Raw genomic sequence first — 11,134 nt, 5'->3', positions numbered from 1 at the left:
GAAAACCTCATACTCCCTCAATTTTGGGTAAAAACAAACAGCAATGTCATACACACTTTGCACAAACCACTGTTTGACCTAATTTAATTACCAAACACCTGGCCACTGGTCTATCTTGGGTGATTTTTTTCCCCCCACAGCTTCATTAAGGAATACTCCAGTACTACTTTTTTAATATTTGGTTTGTGTAGGTCACAGATTTGGTTCTGCAGGAAGCACTGAAATGGTGTTTAGGATACAGGATGTTTATTAAGGAATGCCCTTCAATCAGCAACTGTGGAAGAAAAGGAAGTGGGATGGAGCCGAGGGAGGATGTGGGAAGCAATGCAGGTCCAAAGGCCCCACCCAGTCAGCTCAGGGAACAGAGCTAAAAACGGGGCCCCTCAAGAGTTGTGTTCCTCAGTTAAAAATAGAGCTACCCTATGGCTCAGCAATTGCACTGCTGGGGATTTACCCCGAAGATACGGATGCAGTAAAAGATCGAGACACCTGCACCCAAATGTTTATAGCAGCAATGTCCACAATAGCCAAACTGGAATCTATCAAAAGATAAGTGGATAAAGAAGCTGTGGTCTATGTATTCAATGGAATATTACTCAGCCGTTAGAAATGACAAATACCCACCACTTGCTTCAATGTGGATGGAACTGGAGGATATTATGCTGAGTGAAGTTAAGTCAATTGGAGAAGGACAAACATATGGTTTCATTCATACAGGGAATATAAAAAATAGTGAAAGGGATTATAGGGCGAAAGAGAGAAAATGAGTAGGAAGTATCAGTGAGGGTGACAGCATGAGAGACTCCTAACTCTGGAATACGAACAAGGGGTCGTACAAGGGGAGGGGGGGCAAGGGGATAGGGTAACTGGGTGACAGGCACTGAGGGGGGGCATTTGATGGGATGAGCACTGGGTGTTACATTATATGTTGGCAAATTGAACTCCAAAAAAAAAAAGTTGTGCTGACGGGTAGGAGGCATGGCCCTGAGGAGGCCACTCTCTAGCAGGTAAAATCACTGCAGAAGCCACGATAACTGAAGGCTGCTCAATGAGAAGCATCCAGGGCCTTTCCTCTAGGCATCTGTTCATGCATTTCCACAGCTGCCACAATACATATTTTTCACAATAGGGGTTGACTTAAAAAAAGGTTACGTTGGTGATTGTCATAATCATTAGAATCAGCACTTACTGAAATTATTGCACTTTCACTTTCAGTACATTTTTAATAGCTACAAAATCCATCCTGTTTTCATAAAGCTGCCTTCTTATAGGAAAGGTGGATTCAAATCATGACTTTGGCTCTCAACAGCCAGACCACTCAGTACCTATAAATGAAAGGTATGGGCCCGGGAGGAGGAGTGCCTTTAAAGTGTGGTCCCACTGCACCCTCCCAGGGCACAAGCCTAGCCCAAAGGGGCAGATCCTTTCTTCCTCCAAAAGGGTGAGCAATGCCCCCCACCCTTTATTCTGGAAAGTGGTGAGGAGAGTGCTCCTCAATAGCTACAAAATGCATCGTCAAAGCTCACCAGTTTCATGTTCACATTTTTTTTTTAAAGATTTTATTTATTCATGAGAGACGGGGGCGGTGGGGAGGGAGAGAGGCAGAGACACAGGCAGAGGGAGAAGCAGGCTCCATGCAGGAGCCCGACGTGGGACTCGATCCCAGGACTCCAGAATCGCACCCTGGGCCAAAGGCAGGTGCTAGACCGCTGAGCCACCCAGGGATCCCCCCATGTTCACATTTTAAAATTACTGGAGAAGTAGAATTTGAAAATGTTCCTTTAGCAGTGGAAAAAAAAAAACACCTACTATATTCAATTTATGAAAGTAGTTCAGAGTTTAAAAACTATTGTTGATTTGTACTCAATCAGGTATCCATCCTGAAACTTATGGGGTTCATTTTATTTAAAGGAGTTAGTCACTGAAGTTAGAATTACTGAATTTGAGTTTTGGAAACCAATTTTTAATTCCTTCAATTAAAAAAAAATAATCAAACTTCTTCCAGTCTGATATAAAGCCCTTGCAATTGGCTGTGGCAAGCTTCACCATTTGTAAAGTATGTAATTTTTTCTTAAGAAAAAAACTATCAGGGGATCCCTGGGTGGTGCAGCGGTTTGGCGCCTGCCTTTGGCCCAGGGCGCGATCCTGGAGGCCTGGGATCGAATCCCACGTCGGGCTCCTGGTACATGGAGCCTGCTTCTCCCTCTGCCTGTGTCTCTGCCTCTCTCTCTCTCTCTCTCTCTCTGTGTGACTATCATAAATAAATAAAAATTAAAAAAAAAAAGATAATATAAAAGAAAAAAACTATCAGGGGCACCTGGGTGGTTCAGCTAAGCAACCGACTTGGTTTCAACTCAGGTTGTGATCTTGGGTGTCACTGGATCAAGCTCTGTGTCTGGTTACGTGCCTAATGCAGTCTGCTTGGGGCTCGCTCTCCCTCTCCCTCTGCTCCTACACCTTGCGCTTGCACATGCACATGCTCTGCCTCCCTCTCTCAAATCTTTTTTAAAAAAAGTATTCAAGGGATCCCTGGGTGGCTCAGCAGTTTAGTGCCTGCCTTTGGCCCAGGGCGTGATCCTGGAGTCCCAGGATCTCCCTCTGTCTCTCTCTCTCTCTCTCTCTCTGTGTGTGTGTGTGTGTGTTTATCATGAATAAATAAAATCTTTAAAAAACAATAACTAAAAAAATAAAAAATAAAAAAGTATTCAATTGATGGCAGCTACAAAATTTGATCCAGAGAAAGTTCAGAGTAAACATCAGCAAAGACAACCACTCTCAATTCAAAATTCTGTTCTCCAGTCCTTTCCCTGGGGGGGGGCCACTGCTCATCTGTCATTGTAATACAGATCTTCTTCATGCACAGAATTCAATAAGGCAGCAAATAACACTGCAGCAGAAAAGAAAGACCTTGTATATAGACTGGAAATAATCCATTTCATTTAGTTGCTTTATACTGTTAAACTGAAAAGGTATTTACTATGGAGAGTAAAACAAAAACATTTTATTGCATTCGGGATTTAAGATTTCAACAATGACCCCAAAGGTTTATGTGATGTAGCAATTTGTTAAGAAGCAAGCTAAGAAGCAAGCCTAAAATGCAAGAAGCAAGCCTAGATGTTATCTTTAAGAATGCAGAATTCTGAAAAAGTTCTTTTGGAAAAACAGCTCTATATAGAAAGCCAACTGCTCTATAAATAACTTTTGTTCTTTATTTATAGACTCAGGAAGAGCTGAAATATTTATATCACTTTCCTAGGGCTGCCATAACAAAGAACTGGATGGCTTAGAACAACAGAAATTTATTCTCTCAGATTTCTGGAGGGCAGAAATCTAGAATCCAGGTGTCCGCAGGATCACCCCTTGAGACTCTGGCTAGAATCCCCTCCTTGCCTCTTTCTGGCTTCTGGTGGTGGCTCTTACTTCACTCCAACCTTTGACCTGCTGTCACACAGGGCTCTCCCTGTGTACCTGTCTTTACATGGTGTTTTCCTCTTGTAAAGACACCAGTCATATCGGAGAGGACACCAGTCATATTGGAGAGGACACAGTTCACCCCATAACAAAGCTCATTTATGCTTTTCAGTTATGTTAAAATATATTTTATAGGAATAATTATTACATGGTAACATGGTTTCTCAAATTTGGGGATAAAGAATTTGTGACAGTCCAAAGGACATTTGTTATAATTTTGTTAGGTACACAATTCCAAAAGAACGTCAAACTTTAAATATTTCAACTTAATTCAGTTTAGTACAAATAGCACTTTCCAGTTTTAGAGAAATACTAACTTCATATCCTAAGCTTTAATTGTCAATGGCACTTTTATAATAGTTAACTTATAACTCCCATTTGCCATGATAGTCTAGCTTATTCCGAGAAATAAACCAAAATTATAAGGGCAGGAAACACTGCAAATACTCTTTCTCACATGATACTCAACATAAAATATTTATTCAACCACATTCAAAAAGCTGATGATAGAAACTTTGGCAGCTTTCAAGAAACACTGATTATTCCATAATTAAATCTCAACGCATCAGTTAACACTTGGGCACTTCCTCTTGCAGTTAGCATTGCATTAGGTGCTTAAAGACAACCAGTCTGACTCAATAAACTTTACAAATAGACATTTAATACTTATAATATTATTCACGGAGTCCTTGGCAGAGTTGCATTTTGAGGTTTCTATTGCTGAGAAATTTGAGGTTTGTGTTGTCTCTTTTTCAGTCCCAAAAGCTCTGTTTTGAGTTCTCCAGGTTTTGGTGGAATTTCAGGTATTGTCTATAAAAAAAAAAAAAAAAAAAGCATAGATGCCAGGGCTTTCTTAGACTATAATATTATATAGTGTGACCTGAAAGAAAATAAAAAGTTTTCTTAAAAAAAGAACAAAAAGTCCCTGTGCACTCAATGATAAATCCTTATTAGGAGAGCCTGTGGCCCATAACTTCTTCACACCCCAAAAAGAAACCCCATACCCACCAGCTGTCACTTCCATTTCCATACAATGCTCCCCCACACCAAGCCACTGCCCTAGGCAACCATTCATCTACTTAGTATCTTGACAGCTTTGCCTATTCTGAACATTATATTTAAACAGAATCATAGAACACATGGTTTGTGTGACTAGTTTATTTCACTTTGCATGTTTTCATGTTTGCCCCATATTGTCAAATATATCTGTACTTCACTTCCTTTTAGGACAGAATAATATTTCATTATAAGGATAGTGTGGCTCAATCCCAGGTCCCAGGATCATGACCTAAGCCAAAGGCAGATGTTTAACCAACTGAGCCCTGGTACAAGTTTCTGTATGGACGTGTTTTCATTTCTCTTGGGTACAAACCTAAATGTGGAATCGCTAAGTCCTATGACTCTATGTTGAACTGTCTGAGGAACTGCCAGACTGTTTTTTGTTGTTGTTTTTTTAAAATATTTTATTTATGTATTCATGGGAGACAGAGAGAGAGGCAGAGACATAGGCAGAGGGAGAAGCAGGCTCTTTGCAGGGAGCTCGATGCGGGACTCGATCCCAGGACCCCGGGATCACAGCCTGAGCCAAAGACAGATGCTCAACTGCAGAGCCACCAGGCGTCCCTGCCAGACTGTATCCCAAAGCAGCTGCACCATTTTACGTTCCCAACAGCATCAGTTATGAGGGTTCCAATTTCTCTATATCCTCACCGACACTCGTCATGAGATGTTTGGGTTTTCTAATTACAGCCATTCCAGCGGTGATGAAGTGGTCTTATTGTGGTTTTGATTTGCATTTCTTTGATGGCTAAGGATACAGAGTATCTTTTCATGTGCTTATTGTCTGCAAAGGTGACTTCGGAACAAAGACATCAAGGAGGATGAGAAAACCAGTATGCAGATACACCTAGGAGTGTTTCAGGCAGAATGAATCACAGATGCAGAGGACCGAAGGCAGGAGTGTGCCCTATGTGCAAGGAAAAGTAGGTGGTCAACGCAGCTGGTATAAAGTGTTCAACGAGAGGTTAGGAAGGGATGAGGACAGGAGAAACAGGGGTGCACAGATGCAAAATCCCTGGAGAATTCTGAACAGAAGAACGACATGCGACTCCAGCATAAAAGGACAGTGGCTCTGTCGAGAAAAGACTGCAAGGGTGGAAGGCAAAAGACAGGTCAGAGAGCTGTTGCAGAAGATGAGGCGAGAGGTGACTGGCAGTGGCCTGAACTGGGCAGTAGCAACCGGCGTGGTAAAAAGCAGTGAGATTCTGGATGAAGTTTTCAGATTAAGCCAATGGGGTTTGCTGTTATGTGCAGTAGGAGAGGGGAGGTAAAGAAGACTCCTTGGCTCTGGCCTAACAAGAACAAGAGAGTCACAGAGTCGTCATCAAGACCTCAAGAAAAGTAGGTCTGCTGGAGGAAGCCCAGTGGAACATGCTCACTGCACATCCAAGTGGAACGGCTCGTAATGAGTCAGAGGCAAACCTATCAGCAATCAGCTTAACTGTGAGGTCCTGAGGAAAGGGACATCATAATCTCCACTTTCTTACAACCCTATGGAATGCCCCTCGTTATAAAAGGGAGGCAAAAACTGTGCTGAATGAATAACTCAACAGACTTTGCTTGGGACCCTTATAAGCTCATAAGACTAGAGAAATAAAATCTTTACGCAGATTAATTTATATAAAACTGCAAGATTATTTCGGCATAATTTCATTCATATCAGAAAGCTTCAATAGCTTTTCGATGCCTGAAGTTCAAACACCCTGATCTGGTTCATTTTACTCTTTTATCTCCTAACAACTAATTAATCCTAAAGAAATAAAATAGTTTAGGAAAGAATGTAGGGTTTGGGATCGAGGTCCTAGGAGAGGCAGGGAGCTAAGAGATGTGCTTCCCAGCACAATTCTCATTTTGAAGTGAAAATGACTTTCTAAAAATATTTTAGTGATGAGAACTGGAATAAAAAGCCAGAGTAACTTATCTGGACCATCTCCTATCTTAAAACTAGTCCTAGGATTTTGACATTCCAATACCCTTAGTACAGAAAGAATGTAGCTTGTTTCAAATACATTGAACTGTGGACACTAATTAATTTAGAAGAGATCTTTCCCCAGGTCACAAAAGGAAATTATCTGAAGTCACAAAGCCCTATAAAATACAGAATACTATATTGTATACCTGAAACTAATGTAACACTATGTGTTGACTAACTGGAATCAAAATTAAAACTTTAATAAAAAATAAAATACAATAGCATGTTTCAAATTTCTATAAAGTATATACAACCATCCACTTAAACACACCTAGGCACACATTTGGAGTAGTGCGAATTGCCAATATAGTACACAGCTAAAATGACAATTCAACTTTTATTGAAAGAAAGCACTTTTATTTACTAAATATACTAAATTTAAAATCAAATTTTAAAAGACTGGTAAGTTTACTGACATCAAAAGTTAACAATGTCAGCAGAGGTTCTAAATAGCAGCTGGCATGTATGTGGGTATGTCTGGAGACAACCAAAAATGAACACTTTAAAATGAGTCCTAATGATGTGAGACACAGGGCAGAAGAAAAGTTACATGTCCTCACTACCGCAGCCCACCACCAAGTCCTTCAAACAGGCAAACGGACCTCCCTCCAGGGGCTCAGCCGCCCAGAGGCTGATCCCTTGCTGAGGGCAAAGGTGATCTCAGCCCAAGCCCTAGGACCTGGTGAGTCTATTCTGACGTAGAAAACCTCCTTTGGAAACTTTCTTTATCTCTACACCCCCAAGATCCATGTTGGCAACCACCCCCAAGCATAAGGCCCACTGATATACATCTAGGGGTCTCATGACTGAGTTTTTACAAAACAGTAATAAATGATCTTTCTTAACAATAGCTGGGCTCCTAGGGAATCCTGGAAACCTTGTCTCCAAAACACCCGGGAGGCTTCCGCTCTCCATACCCACCTCCTAACCTGAGAGTCTACACTGGGCCCTCCCCGTGACCCTGGTGCAGCTCTTCCTGTCCGTGAGTCCTGTCCGGGTGTTCTAACAAAACCACTTTTCTACCAAAGACATCTCAAGAATTCTTTCTTGGCTGTTGGCTTCGAGCCCTAAGGTCTTCCTACATCACTGAGACTGCATTTTTTGCCTAACTATATCTTCAATAGTAAGATTATACATTAAGGAAATAGAACCAGTCAAAGTAGCGCAAAAGTAAACAAAAATGCAAAGGGAAGCTCAAGCAAAAGCACACTTTGTATTCCAGGACAGAACACCTGCCTTGAGTCCTCTTCTCCATTCCTATCCTGAGTAGCTGAGCTGGACAATCAGAAAAAGCATCCTTACTGTTGCTCCCTTAAGATAGCGCTGAGCACACCCTCCGGGCAGCCATCACGCCTCTTCTGCTCTGGACTCCACCCAGACCTTCACGCCACCTTAAAGGCTGAAAGAAGCCAACACAGACCATTGGTTGTTACAACAGTGACAGTCGTTGCTAGAACAATACCAGCAGACGCAAGTAAAGAACATAAATTCCTTAAATGTTAGTAAAGCACCTGGCATCCTACACATAGCCAGCCAGCCCTGGCCTTCAGGTCCCTCCAGAAGCACCCCACCACTGATGTCACTGCCCAATCAGGACGAAGCGGCCTGAGACATGTCAGTATGGTCCTCCTACTAGAACTCTGGCTTCATGCTGCCTCTTCCACGGTTGAAGTAGCTGCTGGTAACAACCTTGCATGTTCCTACTTATAATGAGATGGGTGAATCAAAGGTCAATTTCTGGGGCACCTGGGTGACTCAGTGAAGCGACTGCCTTCAGCTCAGGTCATGATCCTGGAGTCCTTGGGATCGAGCCCTGCATCAGGCTCCCGCTCCTCAGAGAACCTGCTTCTCCCTCTCCCTCTGTTCCCCCTGCCTGCTCTGTCAAATAAATAAATAAAATCTTTAAAAAAAGAAGGTCCATTTCCCAGGGACAAATCACAGGCATTCCTATCTCCATAATGCCTGCCTGATGCCTATTCCTCAGGAGTTAAGGACTCAACTGTATTTCTGTGGAAAGCCCGTCTCGGTCTCCACTACATATCCATGATACGTCCCTAGAATTCAAAAGAGAAGCAGTCTCGGCTGGTAAGAAAGAGCTATTTCAGCATTGTTTGTACAAAAACTAGATACCACCAAAATATCAATATGGGATTAATATATGGAACATCCATACTATGAAATGCTATTCAATGGTCAGAAAGAAAGAAGGCTATCGAGAGAAACATGTATCTATTCAGATAGGTGTCAACCAAAACAAGCTGCTTACAAAGAACTGTGCACACTCAACTCCTGTTTACATGTATCTCAACTACAGCAAAAGTCTGCAAGTACACACCAACCAAAAAATGGGAGCTACGTTTGGGGAACAGGCTGGAGAAGTAGCGGGTGTGAGGGACTTTCACATTCTACTCCACAGGCTTGAACTCAATGTGAAGGTTCAAGGCTGTTGTACCACCTCATTAACAGGATCAAAAAAGAGAAACATTAGGGATCCCTGGGTGGCGCAGCGGTTTGGCGCCTGCCTTTGGCCCAGGGCACGATCCTGGAGACCCGGGATCGAGTCCCGCGTCGGGGCTCCCGGTGCATGGAGCCTGCTTCTCCCTCTGCCTGTGTCTCTGCCTCTCTCTCTCTCTCTGTGACTATCATAAATAAATAAAAATTAAAAAAAAAAAAAAGAGAAACATTAAACAGAAAGCTTGGGTTTCAAATCCCCAGGAAGCTGGGTGATCCTGGGAAATCACCTTCCATCTTCCGAATCTGAGTTTCCTGATCTGAAAACAAGAAGAAACACCTCCAGAACCGTAGCTGCCAGTTAACAGAAACTAGAAACACAGGTGCCTGGTTCTCTGTGTGACCTGAGTCCAGGCAAAGGTGACTGTTCCCTACACCGGGCTCCAGACCATTCTAGTCATACCTGTAAAGTAACACCGAGCACACGCTTGTAATCATTTCCACTGTACTTCCTAGCCTCCACCTTCACAAAACCACAACTCCTCAAATGAACTCTAATTCTCCGTTCTAATTTAATATACACTTAAGGGATCCCTGGGTGGCGCAGCGGTTTGGCGCCTGCCTTTGGCCCAGGGCGCGATCCTGGAGACCCGGGATTGAATCCCACGTCGGGCTCCCGGTGCATGGAGCCTGCTTCTCCCTCTGCCTGTGTCTCTGCCTCTCTCTCCCTCTCTGTGTGACTATCATAAATAAATAAAAATAATTAAAAAAAAAATATATATATATATACACACTTAAAATGCTAAAAAAAATTTTTTTTTCTTAAAGATGTTATTTATTCATTCATGAGAGACAGAAAGAGAGGGGGGGAGACACAGGCAGAGGGAGAAGCAGGCTCCCTGTAGGGAGCAGACGCGAGACTCCATCCCAGGGCCCAGGACAGGGGAAGGCAGATGGCTCAACTAATGAGCCACGCAGGTGCCCCTAAAATGTTAAAATTAACCTAAATTTCTCCCTCTTTGGAATGCCTGTATTCCCTCGTTCTTCTTCCATCAAATATCTATTGAGCATTTACTATATTCTAAGCTCTTTTTTAGAGATCGAGGGTGAACCGTGCAGGCGCAGTCCCACTAGGAGAGTACATTCTGGTGGAGGAAACAAAGAACCACTAAAGAGACAAAGGAATAAAATACTTGCAAATTGTGAGAAGTCCTCAAGGGACACAAGGAGGAACTCCCTTAGGAGCCGTCCAAAGGACTCTCACTGCGGACAGAGAGCGGAGCAGAGACTTGACGTTTTGAAGTAGCAAACCAACCCAAGCTCTGGGAGGAAAGCATTCCAAGAGGAGAAAAACCCCGGCCTTGAGATGGGGACAGGCTTGACGAGCAAAGAAACAGCAAGGAAAGCGGCGTGGCTGCCACAGTGGGATCGAGGGGTAAAATGGTAGAAGATTAAGGGCAGGCGCGGGCAGGTGGCTGGCCGCCCAAGGGCCGCATGACAGCAGGCCCCGCGCCGCTCGGAACGCAACGGGACGCCGTCATCGGGCCCAGGCTCAGGGCAGACGCGCGTCTAGTCCGGTGTGGGCCGCTGGGCGGGGCCCGGAGAGGCCCCGGGGAGGCGGGAGCGAGGGCCCTGGGGCACTCACCAGGTCCGGCCGGTAGTACCGGTGCACCACCTCGGCGCCGGCGCACATGCTCAGGAGGCTGGCGGCGCACATTTTCAGGTAGGTGGCCCAGGACACGCCCGCGGGCATGGCCGGTGGCTGCGCGGGGGCGTAGGCGGGCGGTGCCAGAGGGCTCCCGTGCCGGGGAGCGGACCGCACGGCGGCAGACGGGCCGGTTCAGGCCCCTGCGTGGTCCCCGCCCCACGCCCCACGCCCCACGCCCCACGCCCCACGGGCGCCCTGACGACAGGCGCCCCCGACTCGCCCGCCGCGGACTTCGCTGGACTCTGCGCGGGGCTGGGCCTGCGGGCTTGCGGGCGGCGCCGGCGAGGCTACTGGAAGGCGATACCGAAAGGCACCCCCGCCCTCCTGACTAGCGGGCCAGGCCGCGCACCGCAGTCAGTCCCCGCTAGCCCCCAGGCCGTCGGAGAGACCGCCACGACGCGGGCACTGGCGTTCGGGGCGGGGCAGAGGGCGGCGGGTCGGAGGGCGACCGGAAGCGCACGCCGGGGTCGCAG

The 11,134-nt window shown here is 45.1% G+C and overlaps 1 protein-coding gene across 1 annotated transcript; it reads right to left on the bottom strand.

The window, feature by feature from the left end:
• Positions 1 to 3,932: 3,932 nt before the first annotated feature.
• On the bottom strand, positions 3,933 to 11,134 carry LOC129516740 (ubiquinol-cytochrome-c reductase complex assembly factor 6). Its single transcript, XM_055336196.1, has 2 exons — positions 10,599 to 11,134; positions 3,933 to 4,281 (listed from the first exon to the last, which is right to left on the bottom strand). The coding sequence occupies exons 1-2, from the start codon at positions 10,704 to 10,706 to the stop codon at positions 4,186 to 4,188; spliced, it is 204 nt and encodes a 67-aa protein (XP_055192171.1). The 5' UTR covers positions 10,707 to 11,134; the 3' UTR covers positions 3,933 to 4,185.

The sequence above is a fragment of the Nyctereutes procyonoides genome, unplaced genomic scaffold (assembly GCF_905146905.1).
Source record: "Nyctereutes procyonoides isolate TBG_1078 unplaced genomic scaffold, NYPRO_anot_genome, whole genome shotgun sequence".
Classification (NCBI taxonomy): Eukaryota; Metazoa; Chordata; class Mammalia; order Carnivora; family Canidae; genus Nyctereutes; species Nyctereutes procyonoides.
This window is presented reverse-complemented; position numbering and strand designations above follow the sequence as displayed.

Bases quoted from the DNA above. Each gene is read 5' to 3' on its own strand.
- LOC129516740 (XM_055336196.1), bottom strand. From the start codon at position 10,706: ATGCCCGCGGGCGTGTCCTGGGCCACCTACCTGAAAATGTGCGCCGCC. The intron at 4,282-10,598 runs GTGAGTGCCCCA...TTTTTTTTATAG, and splicing joins GGTACTACCGGCCGGACCTG to ACAATACCTGAAATTCCACC.